We start from the raw sequence: 22,553 nt of genomic DNA on the forward strand, positions 1-22,553 counted from the left end.
AGGTCCTCTGAGGCTGGTGGATGGGGACGAAGCCCCTTTCTCGGGCCCTAGGATGCTAAGGAAGGGTCAGTGGGTGGCTGCAGGTGGCATGTCAGGGGACACTGCATCGGACGTGAGCAGGCTTTCTCCATCTGATAGGCAGGCACAGCAGAGTGCACACGATTTCAGCTGCCCGGGGTCTGGATTTAAAGCCCTGTGTGTTGCTATTTGCTAGTGGGGCGACCCAAGCAAGTTGCCGCTGTGTCCTCATGTGTAAAACAGAGTGGCCGTCAGTGCTGAGAGCTGGGCACAGCGAGAGCTCAGTGGATGCTGGATTTTGGTATCACCGTTGTTACTCTTGTTTTGAGAATGAGCTGCACTGCATCAGGATTTGTGCCGAAGTTAGAGGTCTCTGGCATTCAGAAGGCCTGGGTTGGAGTCCAAGTTCAAGCCTAGATGTTGACTTGGGGCAAGTCTGTCCCTTCCCTAGCCCTCCTTTTTCATCTGTAAAATGAGTTATCACAGTGAAGATGGCTTGCTTCTGCAGGTAAAGGCCCCTGTGTTTGAATCATTTAATCATTTTTGTCAGGATTTTCCTTGACATTTCCTGTAGCCCAGCAGCAGCCTATGCTGTCCAGTTCTCCCTCAGGAGTGCAGATAAGAGGATGCGGCCCGCCTCCTTGGGCCAGGCCCGCCTTCCCCGGCCCAGGCTTGGCTCTGTTTGCCCTGACTGTGTTCTTGGAACCTGGTTGGCGTCCCCACGCCTGCCCCACAGCCTCCCCATGCCCTGCGTCGCAGAGAGTCACTGCTGCCTCCCCTGACAATGAGGACCTCTGTTCTTGGCACCGCCCACAAGATGCGGCGGCGGTGCCCGGGGGCCTGCATTTGTCTGCGAGGTGAACACAGAGCCCTCTTGTTGACGATCCTGGAAATGCAAACCAAACATTTGCTGAGCCACATGATGCCTTACTGTACATCCTACGTGAAGGGAGAGCTGTCATTCACGGTGCAGGCTAGGGAGATGGGGAGAGCAAGGCCCACTCCTGAGCTGGAAGGGAAAGGGGCTTCTCTCTGGGCCTTGGTCTCTCCATCCGCCAAATGGGAATTCTAATTCTTGTCTTGCTGTGAGGAGCAGAGGAGATGATGTAGAATGTACGTCTAGAAAGCTGAAGCACCAGAGGACTGTTGTCATGGGAACAGTTTTGTCAACTGCAAATGTTTGTGTCGTCGGGAAAGTTTCTGCTGTTTCCAGAGACTTCAGGGGTCATGTGGTCCAGCAATCTCCCCAAACCAACTCGCAGTCTCCCTCCTTGCCCCATCTTGGGGGCTCACAACTGCCCCTTCCATGCCTCTTCAACCCTGCGCCCCCACTGTCTCCTCCACATGAGTACACCAGGGTCTCGGGTGGCTGTCAGCAGTGTGGTAGAACTGACACCAAGGGTGTACAGAGGGGTGGCCTTGAGCACTTTCATACGTTGTCTGAGTCCTTGTGTGTTCAGTATAATGGGACGTCCGTTAACGGACGCGAGCCTGGTGCCCTGCCCAGTGCCCCCCCATCGGCCCCACGTGGGTCACAGCTGAGGCCCGAGTTTGCTCTCCCCCACCCACAGAGGCCCAAAGACGCCTCTTCAGCAGACCTCTGTGTAGAGTGCCTTGTTTTCAGTCATTCTGGTCCTCGTTGCCTCTACTTCAAGGACTGTGTCCTGTGCTGCAGGACTGGGAGGGTCGGAGTCTCCAGACCTGGGCCAGAAAGGAGCAGCCACTGAACTTAGAGCACCTCGCAGGCCTCGCCTGGGGCCCAAGGACCCTGCCCCCCTGTGCTTCCTTCCAGTTCCCTTTGCACAGTCCCTGTTCTCAGGGGCTGCCATCCACACCCGTGGTCGGGCGGGAATACTGGAGGGCGTTTTGCAGACTGTGGGCTCTCCTCCACCTGCCCCTCCCTGGGGAAGGGCACTGCTAGGGCGCCCCTGGGTGAAGGGAGGCCGCCCGGGGCTTCGGTCCCAAAGCAGAAGCATCAAGGGCTAGGGCCCAGGGCCACTCCAGGTGTGCAGCCTGCTCCTATCAGCTCCGGCAGGTTACCTGCCCGCACCAGGCCCGGCCTGTAAAAACAGGGACAAAGGGGCGCTGATCTCCCAGGTTCACTGTGAGGGTCAGAGGACAGCTCCACGCCAGGTGCTCACACGTGCCTGCCCGTGTGCATGAAAAGCTCTCCGTAATGGCTAAGCCCTTCTTCAGAACTTTTAAAAGAATTTGAGGCAGGAGTGCAGCTCCTAAGTTTCCTTTCTTGCTTGATGATTGGAGGCTTTCCAGTCCTGCTACCTTGGGCGGAAGGAGGTTCGTTCACACAGCAGATACTGAGCATCCACTGTGTATATGCACCCGACACCGTCCTGGGCACTGGGGAGTCGGCTGTGAACAAAATAGAACGTGTTCTCTCCTCTGGGGACTTCCATCTCAGACCGGAGTTCAGTGGAGGTTGAGGGAAAAGGTGATTTCTGATAAAAGGCCCTTTATTCTCTTGATTGCATGAAAGGGGCCCATTCCGAGCATGGCTGTGACTATGGGCAGGGGGGACCACCGTTCACAGGGAGCCTGGATGGGCTTGGGGACGTTGTCTGTTACCGACCACCTCCACAATCCTTTATGCTGTAGATACTGTCCTCCCTATTTTATTTTACAGAAGGTGCAGCTAAGGCTCAGAGAGTTTGCCCCAAGTCACAGTACTTAATAGCAAGTCAGGATTCGCACCCGGGCAGGGCCTTCCCAATGCCAGAGCAGTCGGTACACACCCTTTCTGTGATGCCCAGCCTCCGCCTGCCGTTTCTCCACTGCCTGGCTGTGCGGTGGGAGGTTCAGAGGAGCTCAGGCCCGAGGCCCCATCTCCCTTGGGTTCTGAGAAGACAGCTCCATACCCCATTGTAAGAGAAACTGGGCTGGGACCTGACAGTGGCCAAGATGGGCTGCAGAGCACAAGGGGAGAAAGGAGTTCCACCTGGAGGTCCAATTGCCACAGGAGGCAACATTGGAGCTGAACTTGGAAGAATGGCTGGGACTTCTGCACACAGAGAAGAAAGGGACTCGAGAGGGCAGGCACAGCCATGGCCTAGAGGCAGAAAGGCAGGTGGTGGATTTGGGGACTGGCCGTTCTTGTGATTGGAGCCTGGGGCTGGGCGTGACGCCCAGCGGGGTTATGTAGGAGAAAATGGACCAGGTCAGGTTGGCATCGAGTCTCTGAGGACCTCACTTGAGCACCAGTGTGCGGCGTTGCCCTCCATCCCGAGCACTGGGAGGCAGAGCCAGTGAGGGTTCGTGAGCCCAGCAGAGCCGCGCTTTGGAGGCCCGTCTGCTTTTTGGCAGCTTGTTCTCTGGCCAGCCCTAAACCATACACAGAGAGGAGCTGGACCTCGAAGAAACACATGTATTTCATCTGAGCAGATATTGACTAAGCACCATCTCCGTGCCGAGCGCTGTGGTAGGTTTAGGGGCAAACAGGACAGGAGAGGAAAAAGAAATGAAATGAGTGCCAGGTGCTGCCCCCACCCCAGGGCCAGGCTGACTGGTGAGCAGTGGTGTGGGTGCCCCTGGGCGGGGAGGCCTTTTGCCACCCTGAACTCCTAGATGTCCTACAGCTGGAGCAGGACCGTGGTCATTGCAGGTCCCGAGGTGGGGGGCACAGCCCAGAGACCGGATGAATGGGGCACAGCCCCTGCCGCCTGGCAGTGTCTTTATGGGGAAGGAGGATCTGGAGGGGGGTAAGCCTGACCCTGGCGGCCTGCAGGCCTGGGCTCCAGGCTCGGCCCTACACCTTAGCTCGAAGAACCTGGAGGCGGTTTTCCCTCACCTCCTCACCCATTACCCACAGGATGGCCGGGTTCTTGTCAGGGTCAGAGCTAATGTGGGTGCCCGGGATACCATCCTTCCTTATTTTTAGTGACTCAACTTCAGGACCAATTGGTACAAAACCCGTACAAGGCCAGTCCTCAGATGATGCCCTGCCACACAGCCCAGTTCTGTTCCAACGTTGCTGGGCTGCTGCAGGAACCTAGCTCTTGATTATACCGATCAGCCGGTGGTGAAACCGGTTTTGTCATAATGTTGCTTCGCTTAAAGTCGCAGAACCTGGCAGTGGTGTTGGGACAGTTAGGCCTTTCCTGTACAAGCAGGGAGGGGACCAGCGATGGAGGCTGACCTGGATGGAAGGGGAATAAAGGCCTCCTGGAATGTGGGGGGCACCCAGCTGGGTCTGGAAGGATGAGGTCTGCCCTCGGACCACTTTCAGAAGGACATTTCAGGCATCGCAAAAGGGCGATTTTCACCTGCCCTGGAGAAGAGGCTGGTGGAGCCGCCACCTGGGCCTCCCCCCTCACCGCCCGATGGGGGTGGGGGGAGGAGTCCATTCCTATCGTCTAGTCCCCCCTCCCTTCTGTGGAGCTCAGAGTACCATTTGTAACTGCCTGTAGGTGGAATTAATTAGGTTCCGTCACCCTTACAATTCTGCAGGGTGGCACATTTTTTCTCTAAATGCAGATATTCTTTTGAGAGCTGTGTCTTCCTTTATCTTTTGCAGAAAATCACTAAATTAAAAGAATTGCCATTTTAAATTGCAGATTAAAGTGAAACCTAATTAGAAGGAATGAAGGCAGTAGTGTTTGGAGCTTTTGTTCCTAACGATTTTTTTTCTTTTGCTCCTGAATCACTGCACTTGGAGTTTGTATATTTTTATTTTAGGTGAAATGATTTGCCTAATTAAGCCTGTCATTCACCACCACCTGTTCTCTCGAAAATATATGGCTATATTATTAAGCTTGCAGGCGAATGTATAAATTAATTCAGCAGGAATGACAGTGTTGCCTGGGACGTTACTATGTTTTATCCAATTTGTCTGGTAAGAAAACTGATATTTTTCCCCGATGATGTGAAACGGCCGCTGATTGAGTTTCTTCATTAGTCTTCCGTTGAGCACCTATTATGCGGCAGGTGTGTGCTGGGGGTGGAGGTGGGGCAAATAGAGTATAACCCCTGACTTGGGGGGGCTCAGGAGGAGCCAGACAGGAACACTGGTGATTAGGATACCGTAGGCTGCAGTCAAGGTTAGTCTGGGGAGAGGAACTCTCTCTCTTTTAAATAAACTTTTTTTTTAGGATTTTATTCATTTATTTTTAGAGGGGACAGTAAGGAGAGAGGGAGAGAAGTATCAATGTATGATTGCCTTTCATGTGTCCCCCGCTGGGAATGGCCTGCAACCCAGGCATGCACCCTGACTGGGAATCGAACCGCGGTCGTCTGGTTCGCAGGCCCGCGCTCAATCCACTGAGCTACACCAGCCAGGGCATTCTTTTAAATAAACTTTAAAAAATTTTTTTTGGTTCACAGCCAAATTGGACAGAGAGTTCCCGGGTACCCCTGCCCCCCCTCTCCTTCCAGCACAGCAGCCCTGTTCTGAAAAGCGCCAGGTCACAGCCTTGCCCAGCGTGACACCCGAATGGCTCTCCTTTCTCTCAGAATGAAACCAAAGTCCTGCCCAAGGCCCACAGAGCCCCATGTCCTCCCACTCGCCTTCCCCCAGCCCCGCCACCCTCCAGCTGCCCCGGGCTGCCTTATTTCTCCAACACCCCAGGCATGTTCCCACCTTGGGGCTCTGGAACTTGCCCTTCCCTCTGTCTGGAATGTCCTTCCTCCCAGCAGATGTCCACATGGCTCGTCCCTCCTTTCCTTCAGATGTCGCCTTCCGAGAGGCCTCTGCTGCCCGTCTTTAGTTGCTCTGCAGCACTCGCCGTGAGCTGGTGTGCGGCGGGTCTGATGTGCTCCGCCGACTGTCTCTCTTCTCCTTGGGCTCTGAGCTCCGCAGGCAGGGACGTCTCTTTGGTCGCTGCTGTTTCCCCAGCCCCGAACGTTGTTTGGCCCGAGTGAGTGAGTGTTTGGGGGGAGATAAGTGAATGGACGACCCGTCAGGCCCAAATGCACACACGCGCGCGTCCAGCCTGTCTGGCAGGAACTCCCTCCCTGCTGTTTTCTTTAGTGGTCAATAGAGAAGAGTATCTTGGAGGGATGGAAGTGCTTCACAGACCTCATACGTGGTCTCGTCGCTGTCATAGAACAAGTTCATTTCCACAGAACAAGTTCGGTCCCTGTAGACAGTACGGCACCACTGACGGCTGAGTTTTCCCACCACCTTCCATGAATGCGAGGTTCATGGCTGTATGTCAGGTTGATGGCTGTATGTCTGTCTGGAGTCACAGGCTGACTTGCCACATCTGAGCTTGCTGGTTGGAGGGCAGACGTGTTGCTCGGCCAAGGATGTGTGTCGGTTGGCTGGTGGCTGGACACGACTTTGGGAACTTTGTTTCACAGACCCTGACCCAGTTTACTCAGCACTCCGAGTGCGCCAGGCCCTTAGGATATATGTTCCCTCGTCTGATCGCCACAGAGGCCTGGTGACAGGAAATGTGCCTCAGAGAAGCTGAGTGACATAGGGAAGGCTCACAGAAAGCCAGGGCAGGCTTAGGAGAGGAACTCAGGCCGGGTCAGTAGCTCACGCGCAGTGACTAGCACCGTGTCCCCACTGAGCGAACTCGATGGCAGAATATGTGTAATAGACAACCCTGATTGAGCACAGACCACACGCGCATTGCATGATCGAAGCCTCACAGCAACCCCTCAAGGTGGGTGCAGTCGCTGAGGCTCAAAGAGAAACTTGCAAGGTGGCCTAGCTGGTCTCTGGGAGTACTTCCAGCAGCTCCGGTTTCAGCTCAGTGTTTCCTGCTCTCTGTGGGTTGTCTCCAAGGCCCTGCCCTCGGGAAGCGTCATCCCCAAACCCATGGGGGTGAGCGATGCTCCTGCAGGCCCAACAAGGGACAAAAGCCCATGGGAGGGTCTGTCCCCCTGTGACAGGCACTGTCAGGCCTCCCCAGGTGGCTGCGTGGGGCCCACACAGGGGCACCAAGCAAAGACACGCAGACCTGGGTTGCCACGTGGCCCTGACCGGAACTCTGTGGGGATGTCCCAGGAGAAGGGGTGCCAATATGGCCAGTGCAGCCCGTTGGGACGGGAGAGCAGGAGGAGGTGAGGAGCTACTGGGAGGCAGGTTTTGGACGCAAAACAAGGAATAATGTTTTTTCCTGAGAACTCTCCAGGGGCCTGAGCCCCTGCGGGTGTGTCCTGCCCCCCCTTGCTGCAGGTTGCAGGGGGCTTCCCGGGGGATAAGGCTGAGCTCAGCGGCCTCTGCAGACTTAACGAGCCCCTTGAAAGTACCATCTGGCTTTAACAGCACCTTCGTGCCCTGTCGTAGGAAGTCTGCCTCTTTTGAGCCGTGTATATTCATTGCTTGGAGTTCTTCCTCCTGAGAATTGTAAAGCCCCCACGAGCAGTTGACATACCCCACGATGCCACACAGTAACTCCTTGGGCTGAGCTCCTGGTAACCTCTCTCTTTCTCTCTCTCTCCCGCCCCCACAGCCCAGTTTAACGGCAACGAGAAACGACAGTCATCCCCCTCGCCTTCTCGGGACCGGCGGCGCCAGCTTCGAGCTCCCGGCGGGGGCTTCAAGCCCATCAAACACGGGAGCCCCGAGTTCTGTGGGATCCTGGGAGAAAGAGTGGACCCCGCTGTCCCGCTGGAGAAGCAAATGTAAGTTCTAAGGGGGCAAAGCGCAACCTCAGCTCCCGGTTCATAGTCACTGCTCTTCCCTCTATTTCCTTGTTCTTATTTTTTTAATTCACAGACTCAGAAAATGTTAGAGCTGCAGTGGTCTTTAAGTCCATACCCCTACCTGCCCCCATGTACACATGGGCAGGCTGAGGCTCATGGAAGGTCAAGGCCACCGCCAGGTCCACGGCAGAACGGGATTAGAACGTGTGTGTCATTCCCAGCCAGGTGCTGTCTCTGTCCACACGGAGTCACCTCCCTTACTTTCGATGACTAGGAGGAGGGACACAGTTCCCTCTTCCCTCTTACGTGCCAGTTTCTATCTTCACCACGTAGCAAATGAGTTTTTAGGTAGCTAAATGTATACCAAATCCTGTTCCCTAATTGTAAATTAGATTTGTTTTCTAGCTTGTGACATTTTTGCCCCACATCTGCTTGGTATTCGTTGGGCATGGCCTTGACACTCTGGATTTGGGTTTTCTCCCAGGCCTGCTGGTCGGGCCTGCTTCTGCCCTCCCCTTGGCCGTGATGAGCCTCCCCCTTCTCTGCCAGGGTCCTCATAGGTGCAGGTCCCTGCTCAGCCCTGAAACCTTCCATTGCTCCTCATCACCTCTAGGACAGAGTCCCATCGCCGAGCCTGCCACTTACTCCATAAAGTGCCCCAAGTCACTCTTTCATATCCTCACCATTCCATTCCGCATATCTGAACTTGAGTGAGTTTCTCCGGGAGCAGGTCCTGGGTCTTGTGCTGGTGTATCAGCCTCTAAACAAGCAAATGTGTAACAAATGGGCTTATCAGCCCCACTGCACAGGTGAGAAAATCAAGGATCCCAGAGGGGCAGAGCCTTTGCTAGGCTGTCAGGGTTCCAGTGCAGAGGCAGGATTTGAACTCCAGCCCCATGACTCTCCCTCTGCTCCTCGTGCAGATTCTTGCCCTCGACCCTTAGCACATGCCTGGCACAGAGCAGGCACCCAGTCAGCCTGAGAGATTAGCTGATACCAAGCCGGTTCCTTGCGAGACTGTCTCGTGCGGATCAGGAACTGTATCCGTCTCCACCCAGGGATTCTGCTCGCAGCAAGGCCAACAGTGCACCCCTCGCAGGAAACGCTCGCCCGGTGAGCAGGATGCAGGGCTTTCCGATGACGTCCTGTGCTCACGTGCCCGTTTCAGCACGTGCCATCATCTCGGGAGGCTGCAGCCTCCGGGCCTGCCCCTCGCCTGCTGTACTGAGCACATGGCAGGGGGAGCGCTCCCAGCGGGCATTGTATTCGTCGTTTCTCAGAGCCACGCAGATTGGGTGGCAGGTTTTGCTTATGTCTGATCAAACTGTACTTTTTAACCAACAAACACAGTGTGATCCAGAGATGCCAGAAGCTGCTCATCGTGCATCCTGACCCAGGTCTGCCTGGCATCAGCGGCCCAGCCTGTGCTCTTCCCACCCCCGGGCAGAGCTTTCGTGAGGCTGGGGCCCTCGAAGGCAGTTCTGCTTGCTTTCCTTTCCCATTCCCACTCAACAAGGCTCTTGGCCAAGTTCGTAGTCATGGCCAGCTTTCCCTTTCCTGTCATCTCTTCTTCCAGGGATTATTCTGGCCTGTGGAAGACCCTGACTCATCACCCAGAGGTGTGCTCTGGTACATTCCCACTTCCAGCACATCCTGGTGACCCAGACAGAGAGATCACTTAATCCCTCCCCTCCCCTGCCCCCGGCTGCTGGTGCCTCAGAGTTTAGGAGGGACCTCTGAGTCTCGGTGCCTCCCCACCCTAGCACAGGGGAGGGGAGTGGGGCCGACGCCCCGAGGGCCGTGTCCTGCAGGGGTTGTTGAGGGTGGACAGTCACACTTCTGCCTGCTTTCCCTCCTGGGACAGTGAGTTTTTAGGTAACTCATAACCCCCTCCGTCCTGCATCACGAACTTTTTTGTTTTAACAAACTTCTTGAAAGTAAATAATAAAATCTTGATCTTTCTATAGCTCCTGCCCCTGTTGGGAACATAAGTTCTGTGAGGACAAGAACTTGTTTGGGTCACCACAGTGTCCTCAAGTACCTAGAACAGTACCTGGCACATAATAGCAGCTCAGTAAACAGCTCTCTGACAAGTGGGCGGAGTCCCCAGAGAGCTGCCAGCACCATTTCTCTCCCTCTCATCACCCGCCTTCTCTCTCGCCCACCACCGCCTGCTTCCCTTTCCTGCCTGGGTCACCAAGGGACGTCCTCTCTCCTCCACAGCGGTCAGCACAGCAGACGGCTCCCTTCTTCACAGATGGTCTGCTTGGGGCTCTTCTCCCGCCTCCCTGGCTGGCAGCTCCTCCCTTCAGCTTGACCTGAAGGGTAGACTGTCCGGGCTCAGTTTCCAGCTACGTACTTCCCCTGGGTAGTCTCCTTGGGGCCCTGGCGGTGAGTCACTCTTCTCCCAGAATGCCCGACCCCTACATCCAACTGCCTTCTTGGCATCTCCACTTGGCGGAAGAATGGGCGTCTCAAATTTCATGTGTTCGGATCCGGGCTCTTAATCTCCCAGACACTCACTCTTCTCCCAGCTTCCCCACCCCACAAACAGCACCACATCCACCTGGTTGCTCCAGCCCCAAACCTGGAATCATCCTCAGTCCTTTTGTTTTTTTGCCTTACAACAGCATGTAATCATTCAGTAAGTTCTGCCAAGTATCCACCCAAAATACAGCTCACATCTGTCCATGCCTCTCATCTCTGCAGCCACCCCCCATCTGGACCACTGCAGAAGCCTCGTAACTCCTGTCCTGCTTCACTTCCCCTCTGGCCCCCCTGCAGGTCAGCCTGGCTGAGCCTTTGTAAGATCATTCAGAGCAAGTGATATCTCGTTTTAAAACTCCCATTGCCCTGCACTGTGCTTAAAATAAGATCGCACTTCCCTTGGCCCACGAGGCCTCAGGGAACTGGGTCCCACCTCCCGCTCCACCCGCATCCTGTCCTGCTCCCAGGCCCACAGCCCCAGGCGGCCTTGCTGCCTTTCTGCTCCACAAACACCCTGAGCTGGTTCCTACTTCAGGACCTTTTCGTGTGCTGGTTCTCTGCAGAGAACTTGTTTTCTCTGGTTTTCTCCTCCAGATGCAGAGTCTCAGGTCAAATGTCACCTTCTTAGAAGCCTCCTTCAGACTAAAGTAGGCTCCCCCCTTGGCCCCTCCCAGTCATTACCTCATCAGAGACCCAGTATTTCTGCATAGCACTTGTCACTATCTGAGATCGTTTCCTCAACCTATTTATTGATTCTCTATCTCCCGGTATCAGCCCCATGAGATCAAGGATGGAGTAAGTGGTGAGTAAATATTGGATAAGCTAATGGGTATTGGATAGGCCAGGTGGTGATGGCTGAATCTGAATTCCATCGTTCCGACCTGACGGGCCAGCTCCACAAAGTCCAGCACGTTCCCAAGCTGTCCTCCTGCCTGAATTCTCTTTGTGGTCCAGGCCGAGCCTGCTCTGGGTCAGCAGTTGGTCCCCAGCCCCACAGGACACCCCCCATCCTGTCTCCTGGCCAGCCTCCTGCTGACAGGCTGGCCGTAGCTTCCCCTCAGTGTCCTTTGGCACTTGTATCCCAAACTCTGCCCGGGTCTTCTTTCATCCTCCGCTGAGTTCCCCCGCCTTTCTCTCCATGCGGAGCAGCTGAGCAACCCAGGAGTTAACCAGCAGCTCACCCTGTTTGCCCACTGGGGACTGCCCTTCACGAGGGCCCGGAGCCCCCACCTCTCTGAGAGCGCAATCACTCCCGTGCTCAGGGAGGGGCAGCGGCAGCCAGCACTTCCCCGAAGACCACTTTCCAGGCCTGTCCCCAAGGACACCTCTCTTTCAGCTGGCTGGAGCTTGTTTTTCTAAGAAAACAACGGTTTGTGTCAGCTCACTGGGGGCAAGTGTTACACAGGTGAGATTTCCCAGAAAACAACCTTGCCCAAACTCTTTGCTCTTATTATTGAGGTCGGCCCATCCTGGTCGGTCTCTCCCGGTCACGGTCCTGCGTCCTCTTTGCAGCATAACCCTGAGCCTTCAGGACTCTGGGAGTGCTGTTCTCATGGCAACCCACGCGACCCTCACCTTCACATTTCTCCTCATTTCTGTGCAAGTCTAGGAAGGAAGGCGGGTCTGCGGTCTGTGCGCTTCCCTGCTTTCCCTTGGCCAGTCCCCTCTCCAGGTATCCAGCCCCAGGGCCGAGCCATCAGTGGTCACAGCCTGGCTGTCAGCGACTCAGTCATGTGCTCACTGGACAGGAGCACTCACGTCCACTCTCCAGTCCTCGTGTTCATTCGTTTGTTCATAACTACATCATCACCACTGCCGCTTCCCTCGCAGAGCTCCGCCCTGCGAATGGCAGAAAGTGGGTCGTGAAGGCAGCTGGTGTGAGCGCTGTGTCTCTAAAACCCTGTCTGTGACTGGAGCGGCTGCGCTGCTCACAGGGCACTCGTGGCCAGGACCGGGCAGTGGCCCGAGACACGATAGCTGGGGAGCGCCCGCGGCTGCCTGCAAGTTCAGCCTCTTTCTGCTGATGTCTGTAGCTGCCATTCATTGAAACTCACCCCACCCAGGCTCTGCATAAGCCCTTTTATGCATCACCTCGTTTACTCTTCAACCCGAAAACAGGGGTGGAGTGACCCTAACTTGATAGAGAACCAAGGCTCAGCAAGGTTCACCGTTCGCCCCAGACCCCCTGGCTGGACAGTGACCGACCCATATGAGCTTCTGTGGCCGAAGCCTGACCCAGCCTCGTGGCCCAGCCCCTGGCTCTGCTCCCGGCCCCGCTCCCACCACCTCCCCACAGCCCCGCCCCTCGGAGACTGTGATGGAAACAGAAAAGCGACCTGAGTGCACCCTCTCACTGGTGTTTTCGCTCTCCCGTTCAACTTATACCTTCAACCTTTCCAGTCTCAACAACAACCACTCTTCTCCTCTTGTCCTGCCGCTGGGGGCCACGGGCCGTCAGCCACTGCACCCCACCTTCTGCTTCTGCTGCCCACCACGTGGCGTCTGGAAGCAGAGAGGCTGGGATTCCCACACGTCCGGTCGATGCGGCCGCCCTGGGTGGCCACTCTCCTGAGTGATGAGCACAGCTGTCTGCGGATGTCAGAGTCGGCACATGTCCCTCCTGTCAGCACCCTCTGATGGCGTCGGGGTCGACTGGGACGGAGAAAGCCAGCATCCTCACCCCGCACACAGGCCCCTAGCCACGGCCTGTGGGGCCCCCCCACCGACTCCCCCGACCCCTGCCCCACTCTGCACTGATCTTCTTGCTGCGTCCCAAACAGCAGGCCCTCCCACTCGGGCCTCTGCCTTCGCTGCCCCTCCCTCTGCCAGAATGTTCTTTTCCAGCTGCTGGCCTTTATGGCTTCTTCCACCACCACCCTCTCCAGAAGGCTTCCCTGGCCACTTTAACACAGCCGTCCCTACTGGGAGCCGCAGCCCACGGGGCCACACCTCTTCTCCTCCATAGCACCGGCACCAGAACGTCAGCCTCACACGGGAGGCGGCAGTGGGTCGGTCGGTTTGTTCGCCGTTCTCTCCCCAGGACCTGGCAGGCAGAGGGGACTCGGTAAATGTCTCTGGGATGACTGGATCCATGCACACACGTGCCTGCCTCGGAATGAGGGGGCCCAGGAAGTGACAGCTGCCCTCTGAGGGGCCGAACCTCCCCAGGGAGGAACAGATTTCAGAGTCCCGAGCTAGGGTCCTGACCCTCTCTCCTCTCCCCAGATGGTATCACGGAGCCATCAGCAGAGGAGACGCGGAGAACCTGCTGCGGCTCTGCAAGGAGTGCAGCTACCTTGTCCGGAACAGCCAGACCAGCAAGCACGACTACTCCCTGTCCCTGAAGTGAGTACACGCGTCGCCCCCCAGCCTCCCCGGCAGCCTCCAGCGAAGCGCGGCCAGCGCGCGTGTCTGTGGCCAAAAGACCTGCCTGCGTGCCCCTGGGAAATTCGCCAGCGCGAGTTATTTCAAGCCTGGGTTTTTCCATTTGATCTCAGTCCCCCGGGATACAGAGGGGTCTTTATGTTCTGTTTCTGCCTCCCCAGAAGAGGAGGGGCCTCGTTCTAGGATTTATATTAAATAACCAAGAATGGCTTTCACATCTACTGTGAGCCAGGGACTGTATGAAGCTCTTAGCATACCTAGGCCTTCTTAAGCCTCCCCACACTCTTTGACAGAAAACATATTGTCCCTATTTCGCAGGTAAGGAAACTGAGGCACAGCGAGGGGCTGTGGCTGGCCCCAGGTCCTCAGGGTAGGGTCAGGACCGAGGCCAGCTGTTTGACTGACCCTTCAGTACTCTCCGCCGCTGCTGTGAGAACAACCTTTTCTTGGGTTCCAGGTTGCTGTTCGGACAGGTCTGATTTCTGGGCATCTCACAAAGGTTCTCGTGAGAGGTGCTGGGAAGAAGAGACCCAGTGGCGGTAGCACCTGGGGCTGCTCTCTGACCCCCAAGGCACTACGGTCCAGTTAGGTAGCCCCAAAAATAAGAAAAGAGGCTTTGGGGGTTGAGTGCTTCATTAGTCAGTGTTGTTATTAGAGCGGACCCAACAAACCGTCCAAAACCCATTTTACAGATAGGAAAAGTAAGACCCAGAGAAAGGAGGGATTGCCCAAGGACACATAGAGAGTTAGTGACGGGATTAGGATATAAAAACCGAGGCCTCCAGCCAGTACAGGCCACCAGGAAGGGTGAAGCCCCCTCTGCTTCCTCTGCTCCGTTCACCGGCGTTGGGGGCCACGTGGCGGAGGGAGGGCCTGCTGGACGTGACTGTCGGGAGCCCATTTACCCGCCGGCTGTGAGGGCATGAGATCCTTGCGGCCCCGGAAGGGGCGCCATTGGGCAGGCAGCAGAAGCGCTCCCTGGAAGTCTGCCTGGAGAGGGGTGGGAACCGCAGCCCTCCGAGGACTGTCGGGGCAGCTGGAGCACTCGAGGCGGAGGCCCAGAGAGGGGCTTGTGGGCAGGCAGATTCAGCTCAGCCAGGAGAAGAGTTTGCTCACAGTCAGAGCTGGTCAAGAGCTCGAGTGATCTCAGGCCGATTCAATGGGTAGTGAGCATCTCATCACTGGGGGTTGCACCAAGGCCTAGACGACCACCTGACCAGGGAGGATGGACATGGAGGGGGTTTCTAAGCTGCCAGGAGGCCCTCAGGACCAAAGGCACCTATGCACATCACTGTCCACCCTCAGACCCAGCAGCTTAAAGAATCAGGTCAGTGATTGCAGCTGGGGAAAATCCAGTGCGTTAAACAGCTACTGGGCAGAGGAGGTTGGGCTGGAGGCCGCCAAAGCTGGAGAGGGCGGTCATTGGAATGGCAGGGGCAGGTACACACCACTGGCCATGCTGACAAAGGCCAGGGGTCCTCAGCCTCTCACTGCTCTGTACAGCCCTCACTGCTGTGTTAACCCAGCAACCCGGTGCCCACGAGCGATGCTTCCAGACTGGGAGAGCTACTGAAAGCCAGTAACATCAGAGGTGGGACTTCCTTGTCACCCCCCCTTTCCTGCTGATCCAGGCAGCCTGCACCCCCCCCACCCAAGGCTTCCTCAGTGTGGTGATCGCCACACAGGCAGCCCCCGAGCTTCTCAGGGGATCTCATTTCTCCTGGCGTCCTGGTGTCTGGGGCTGGCCAGAGGGCTCCTCCCAGGAGGACAGAAGGGATGCACCAGAGAGGAGGGGGTGGCGCGCCCCATGGCAGACCTCACTGTTCCTCCCAAGGGCCAGACAGCAGGACTGCCCTTGAGGGACAGACAGCACCTGGAGCCTGCTCTCACAGTGACAAGCTGGTAGTGCAGAGAGAAAGCAGGGCCCAGGCTGCCCCATCCCTGGCCTTGTGGGGGTGGCAATCATGTCCCCTTTCTGGGCCACAGGGTCCTCATCTGTGCATGGAGTACAGGCAGATGACAATGTTCCTACAGACAAAAGGCATCTGGAGCCCAACCAGGGCGGTGTAAACGTTATTTACATCACTCCCACCCCACCCCTGCTTTCCCAGGTCAGCCCTGCAGTTTCTATGACAGCCGTTTTTAAGGGGCACAGAATGGACCCAGTGTCCACCATTCTGGACAGGAGTCCTGTCCTGCCACTTACTGCTCAGTCTGTGTCCTTGTGCGAGTTCCCTCCCTCTGGGGCTCCGCACCTACGTCTGCCTGGTGTGAGATGGACTTGTGTGGTTGCTGAGGACGCCTTCACTTCTTTCATTAAGGTGTCCCTGACTCCTCAGACTTCCCCTACCTGTGGGCTCAGCCACCCTTCATCCTTGGGGTGCTCTGGCTGGACCCCCACATCTCCGGGCCAGGGAGAAGCTGGCGGACGCTGAGGGCACAGCCCAGCCGCCCGTGCCAGGGCCTGGGAGGGGAGCACCCTGCCATCAGGCCCAGTTTGGATGACTGGTCTCTACCCGTGGGTGAGTGTTTGTCTCAAGCCATTAGATCCCGAAGGCCAGAGGGGTAGTCTGGCCTGGTCGGCTTTCCCTTGAGGAAGCTCAAAACTGGGGAGGTGGGCTAGGCCACTCCCTGGCGGGCAGAGCAGCTGGCTAAGGGAGTGTGGGCTTGCTCCCCAAAGTAGCCCCGATTCCTGATGTCCAGTCTGACTGTCAGCCAGTGAGCGGCACCTGGCATTAACCACCTGGACCACCAATGGGACTGGGACTGAACACGCTGTCTGCTCGGAGCACGTGCCAGCCTTGCCAGGCACCGCATGGGGCGTGAGGGCTCTCCTGTTCCCGAGGCCTGTGGGACCGGCGCAGGGTGTGGAGTGGCCTTACCCCTCCCTGCAGGGTATCATCAAGAACGGGGTGCGAACTGACACTGGAACCCCAGCTGAGTTTTCTTGTAAACCTTGGGTCCCCCTGTGAGAGTGCTCTAGGGTGGAGAAAGGACTCAGGACGTTCTGGCCTCAGAGAACAGGGCCCCCCATCCTCTCCATCCTTCCCTCGGGGGATAGTTGTGAGACCCTCCCACACCAGGCACTGGGCAGGGCAGCAGAGTGAGGGCCGAGGCGAGGACAGCCCGGCGCAGGCCGCAGAGCTCCCAGTCCAGCCCGCTCATCGCAGGCTGTGCTGCACACAGGTCAGCACCGAGGGCCTTGCATAGGCGTGGCAGTCCCTGCCACAGAGGGTCAGGAAACAGGGAAGAGTTGCACTTGAACCTTAAAGAGATGGTGGGTGTTCCCCCAGGGAGGGACAGCTGGTAGGACCCCAAGTAGAGGGGACAGCCCAGGCAAAGCCCATCATAGGGACCTTACCAAGGCTGGAGTGGATGCAGTGGACTCCTGCCCAGTGTCTCCGCACCCCCGTCTAAGCATTCCTTACACCAGGTCAGCAGGTCAGCAGGTGTCAAACCTGGGAGTGACCCGAGAGGCCCACCTAGTCCATCCCTTTGCTTCCTGGGTGAGGAGGCTGAGACCCATTGGGGATTCACGATTGGCCTAAGTCTCCCCACCTGGCAGTCGACTGCACTCACAGAGACAGAGGCTGCTGCCCACTGTGGGGACCGGACAGGTCCCTGCACCAGCCCAAGCTGCCCTCTTCTGCCCCCCACCAAAAGCTCCTGCACTCCCCACCCAGCACCTCTTAGTCCCCACCCCCTGTGGCGCACACCCCCCACCTGTGAAGCAGCCTTACCAGGATCCCGCCTCCTTGTGTTGGAACACTGAGTCCATCTGCTCCCCTCACCGAGTTCTCCCCCCTCCCATGTGCGGCCTGGCTCGACAGAGCCACAGGCCCTGAGGCTCCCTCTCGGCTACCAGTGGACATGGTGACCCTGGCATCTACCACTGACCCCTGCGTACACTCACTCCAACCTCTGGAAGCAAAGGATCAAGACTTTAAAAATTGGCAGGGAAACATCATACTCTAATACAGTTTCCTGTCTAAAAAGGCAGGCAGTTGGGGAAAGAGATGAAAAGTCTTGAAAAATCTCATTAAAAGAGTTCTTCAGGCATTTTGGACTGTGAATGACTCTTTGCAAGTTCTGGTTCCATGAGTTTTTGCAAAGGAATCTGGACAAGATGAGGGAAATAGGACTTCAAAGCTGGAGAGCTTGCAGCTGAGGCGCCGGGAGCAGGGTGAGCGCCAGGGCCTCCCTCCCTCGATGCCGGGTGGCCCCGGCCTGCCTTGGGTCTGCGCCTGGGAGACACAGCGGCACTTCTTAGGATGCCACTTCTTTGACAAGGGCCTGGCCTCAGCTGTCTTCAGGCAGTGAGAGTCCCAGCCCTGGTGGGGGAGATGGCTCCAAGGAGTCCTCAGCAAAAGGGCCATCAGCTTTCCAGTCCCCAAAGACACAGTGCACAGCATCCTTGCAAATGTGGCTCAAGAGGCGCTGCTGGGGTCTGGCCTGTTTCCATCAGGGTGTGTCCCAGGCCTGGCCATTCAGGAACCTTCCTCAGACCCTGTAAGCTCTGCCCCATTCGGTGTCATTTACGGGGCTCCGGTCCTCCAGGACTTCATGGCTGCAGGTGGGGGAGATGTTCACAACTGCAATTCATACACAGACAATCCCTGACTTGGGAAGGTTTGACTGGATGGTTTTCTTGATTTTACGATCATATGAAAGCGGTACACATTCTGTAGAAACCGTACTGCAGTTTAAGTTCTGACCTTTTCTCAGGCCCCCAGTGCAAGGTAGGATCCTTTCCCCTGATGCTGGACAGCGGCGGAGAGCGGAGTTCCTCATCAGGCCCTCGGTCACCTCGCTGGAGCCGACTCCAGTGCCCTAAGTGTAGCATCCTCCACTTAACATACTTTCACCCCATGATGGGTTTATCAGGACGTAGCTTCACTACCGGTCAAGGAGCAACGTGTTTAGGGCTGTGCCAGGAAGTGAGTTCGCAGCACAGTGACAGGGCAAGGACAGGAAGAGGGCGTCTGTGGTGGGTGAGCAGGGCTTAGGCCTGGGGGTGCGCTGGGAGGGCAGCCCAGGCAGGGGGCGCGCTCAGAGGCAGGGAAGTGCAGAGCTGATCCTGGAACCAATGACATCCTGGGGGGAGCCAGGGAAAGGTGCAGCCTGGTCTGCAGGCTGAGGAGTTGGGGCTGTGACTGAAGGACAGGGCATCCTGAACGCTTTGAGCAGGGTGCGGTCACGTCCGTGGAGCCGTGTCCTAGAATCTTCAGTGATACGGGGTGCACCATGAGTGCTGTCGAGGAAGGGACGCTGCTTCTGCCCACCACGTGCCCTCAAATGTGCCACAAGGCTGGGAAATGGGCAGCGTGTGGGCAGTCGTCGGGGCAGGTGCGAGGCAGCCCTTTTCAACATGCCAAGGGGCGGTACGGGCTCTGCAGTTAGATACCTGGGTTCGAACCCTGGCTTTGTCTTTTACCTGCTGTGGGACGTCGTGCGAGTGACTCCCTCCCTGCTCATCACCCGGAAAGCTCTAGTTCACCCTCATAAAGCTACTGTAAGAGGTCTGGTCGGCCTTCCAAATCTGCGGGTTTCACGTCCGTTGCTTCCACCACAGACAGAAAATATTTGGGGGAAAAATGTTCCTTTATTGCCAACTTGCACTGTATAGTCAGGCCCAGGATGGTGTCTGTACTGAACATGTAGACTTTCTTTTCTTGCCATTAGTTCCTAAACAGTGCGGTAAAACAGCATTTACACTGTACTAGGTATTGTACGTAACCTGGGGATGATTTAGAGTGTATGGGAGGAGGGGGGTAGGTTATATGCAAACACTGCGCCATTGTATACAAAGGACTGGGGCATCCCTGGATTTTGGTGTCCAAGAGGAGTCCCGGAAGCAGTCCCCCACTGATTGCTAGGGATGGACAACCGCAGTGCCGCTCAGCAGGTATATCCCTCCTGCGGCCCACAGCAGGTACTTAGTGTATGCTGGTCCCTGCTTCTCCCAGCTTTCCCAGAGCCTTTAGAAATTGCCGTGGAGACAGCACAGTGGATGGTCAAGAGCCCTAGGGGACACTGAGACTGTTTCTGCCCCCAGATGACATGGCAAGTGTCCCCTCCTTGCATCCACAGAATGACTATCTGGGGCTTGGTCAGTAAGTGTGCTTCTGGGTTAAGGGCTCCACAGTTAGGGCAAGGTAAGAAGGCCCCATCTCCTTCTCCAAGTAGCAGGGAAGGGGCGGGACAATTGATGTCACTTGATTGATGACACCTGCACATTCTTGCTTGGAGCTTCGGGTTTGTGCCGACTGCCAGGCAGTGCCCTGGCTGCACAGGCCTGCCTTCCTGGAATCCTCATCTCGGGGGGACTGGGGGCGGGGGGCAAGGGAGACGGAGACCAGTGGTGCTTCCTGGGGCTCCGTGGAGTGTGGTGGGTGGAGCTGGGGGCGGGTGGACCTGAGGGGCAGCGTGCTGGGGGCACATTTCTCTCAAAGCTGTTTTTCTTTCTCTCCCCTCATTGATTTATATAGCAAAGGAGAGAGTTTTCAAACAGTAGGCATGTCTGGGTCCAGACAGGCAGGCAAGTGATTAATCTTAGTTTGTTGCTGCTGACAGCCAGGAGCAAAAAATAATAAAGGTTTACGGAGTAGGGAGGGGCGGGGGGGCGAGGAAAGGCTGCTCACCCCTCGGCAGGGAGCAGAGACTTCACTCCCCTCTACTGGCTAAGCACCCCTTGCTGGGTCAACATCCGAGGCTCCAAATGCTCGCTGCCTGCTCCTGTACCTGAGCCCCCAGGGTGGCCGCTCAGACGAAGCAGGACCTCCCAGCAGTTGTGGGGTTCCCTGCACAGGAGCCCCACCCCTGAGACCAAGGCTTCAAGGAAGACAGGTGTGTGCAGCCAGGGCACTGCCTGGCTTTGCGGAGAGGGGCCCAGGGTTCCTGACCAGCCGCCCACCTGTGGCTCTCTGAGCTGCCAGGTGGGTGTGAGGGCTGGGGGGGGGGGTGCCAAAGAAATACAGAGAGGACGGCTCAGGCAGACTGGAATGGGGGTGGTTGGCTTCGACTTCAGGCAGACAGTCATAGCAGGAGGTGGCAGGGGCCTTGCGGGTAGGAGTGGCCAGCCCTGCACAATGCAGGGAAGAGGGGCTTCAATGTGGTACTTAGAGAGTGAGGAGGATTCTGAGGCAGTGAGGGGTGATCGGGGCTTGGAGCTGCCCACACTGAGGAAACAGCAGCCCAGGAGGACAAAGAGCATCCTACTTTCCAACCTAGTTTCCAGCACATCCTACCACCAGCATCCTCCTTCTCCCCCACCCCCAGGAGAAAGGCAGCTCTGGCCTGCAAAAGACAGGCCCGGAGTCAGTCTGGCTTGGGCTCCTGAACCTTAGTTTGACCACTTACTAGCAGGGTGGTCTTGGGCAAAGGGGCTTAACAACACAGCCTCTGTTTCTGATGTATACCATGGGTTTTACAGGCGTACCAATGAAGAGACAGTGTATGCGAAGTGTTTAGCATGTGCCTAGCACGCAGTAAGTGCTCAGTCGGTGAGTGAGTGGTAGCTCATTGTCTTTGTCAGAGACCTGGGCGAGCCAGCGGTTGAGGAAAGAGCTCTGTGTGGTCCAGAGCCTTGCAGAGTATCTAGGTCTGACCTAGAAGCCTTTCTGTGCCCACAGCCACTCCCCTTTGTGGTGGTGGGGTCTGAGTTTATGCAGACTACAACTGCTTCAACTCCTGCATCACTGTAACTGAGACTTTGAGTAACGCAGAGCTAGAGTCAAACCCAGGCTGCCCTCTTCCTGGCTGTGTGACCTTGGGCAAGTTGCTTAACCTCTCTGATCTCCCAGTTTCTCGTGAGTAGCTGGAGAAGATGACCACCTCAACAGGCATTACATCTGTCCTCCTCACTGTCCTGCCGCCCTTCCAGCTCCCTGCCTGTGTCTTTAGGCAGGAGTTAAATGCTCATTCTCACCAGAACTTGATCTGGTCTCCTTCATTCATGGGGAAGCGTGTATGTGTGGGAAGAGGGTTTGGGTTTTGGTGGGGGTTTTTGGTTTGTTTGTTTGTTTGTTTGTCTGTTTGTAAAGCCAGAGGAGAAGCCCTGGTACACTAAATATACTAAGTGGAAACATTGGGGTTTAGGGAACAGAAAGAGGCCATTGAGATCACCCAGCCCAGTGCCCTGTACCGGTGGGCAAACTGAGGCCCCAAAAGGGAGGGAGCTCGCCCAGCCCTGGCTTCCCAGCCGGGCCCTGTTTTCTGGCAGCATTTGAGTCAGTCTGAGATGGGGCGAGCAGGCGGGGTGGGGGCCTTTGTCTCTGTAGTCATTACGTGGAGGATTTCCCATCCTTTTGGGGCGGATGGAGGAAAACTGAACTTTCCGTTCAGTTAGCACACAGCATGTTTTCTCCTTCTGAATGGTTTAAAGGAAACACTGAGATTCGGAGCTGCTGCCGTAGGCAAACCAGGGGCCCCTCAAACGTTCTTTGCAGGGGGACTCAACATAAACGGGGAACTTGAGAATGTGCGAGGTCCTGCCTTGTAGGCAAAAGGACACGCTATCGAGAGACACTGTGAGGAATCGTAGCCGGCGTTTCCCTGTTCAGAACTGCTGAGAAAATATCCCCTGCCGGTGGGAAACATCTTCAAGGGCGCTGCTATCACCATTAACACGGTTCCTCTTTGGACTCTGTGCCGAGGCTTTGGGGATTCTGGGGTGGCGAGGCGGCAGAGGGCGGGAAGAGGCTGGGGTTCGAATCCAGGCTCTGCCGCTGACTGCTGGCTCTGGGGCCCCAGACCAGTTGGTCACAGGCTCCTTCCTTCCTCGGGGGCGGCCATGATGCGGGGGGTGCCACACTGCAGATGCACTACCCCTCAGAGCCGTGGGGGCCTGGGCTCCGTTGCTGAAATGCTTTAGTGAGGTGACTCGTGTCGGTGCTCTGGCATGGCTGCCGGTGTTTAGAAATGGCAACCTTTCCCACCGTAGTAGGATGCAGTGAGAAGGGTGGGCATCGTACCTTTATTTTTATAGTTACACAGCCCGAGGCTCACGCCGTCACAGCGAGTGAGAGAAGAGCTGGGATTTCAATGCCCAGTGCCTC

At 56.6% G+C, this 22,553-nt stretch overlaps 1 protein-coding gene across 3 annotated transcripts in view; it reads left to right on the plus strand.

Annotated features, from left to right (window-relative positions):
- The window catches only part of SHB (SH2 domain containing adaptor protein B), a 122,390-nt gene that overhangs the window by 84,759 nt on the left and 15,078 nt on the right, over positions 1 to 22,553 (plus strand). For all 3 annotated transcript variants that reach the window (XM_037140758.2, XM_037140761.2, XM_037140760.2), the window contains 2 exons: positions 7,434 to 7,605; positions 13,339 to 13,458. In XM_037140758.2, the coding sequence (XP_036996653.1) occupies positions 7,434 to 7,605; positions 13,339 to 13,458 (292 nt within the window). The remainder of the gene's footprint in view (positions 1 to 7,433; positions 7,606 to 13,338; positions 13,459 to 22,553) is intronic.

Source organism: Artibeus jamaicensis, unplaced genomic scaffold (assembly GCF_021234435.1).
Source record: "Artibeus jamaicensis isolate MK-2021 breed Jamaican fruit bat unplaced genomic scaffold, CSHL_Jam_final scaffold_1964, whole genome shotgun sequence".
Lineage (NCBI taxonomy): Eukaryota > Metazoa > Chordata > Mammalia > Chiroptera > Phyllostomidae > Artibeus > Artibeus jamaicensis.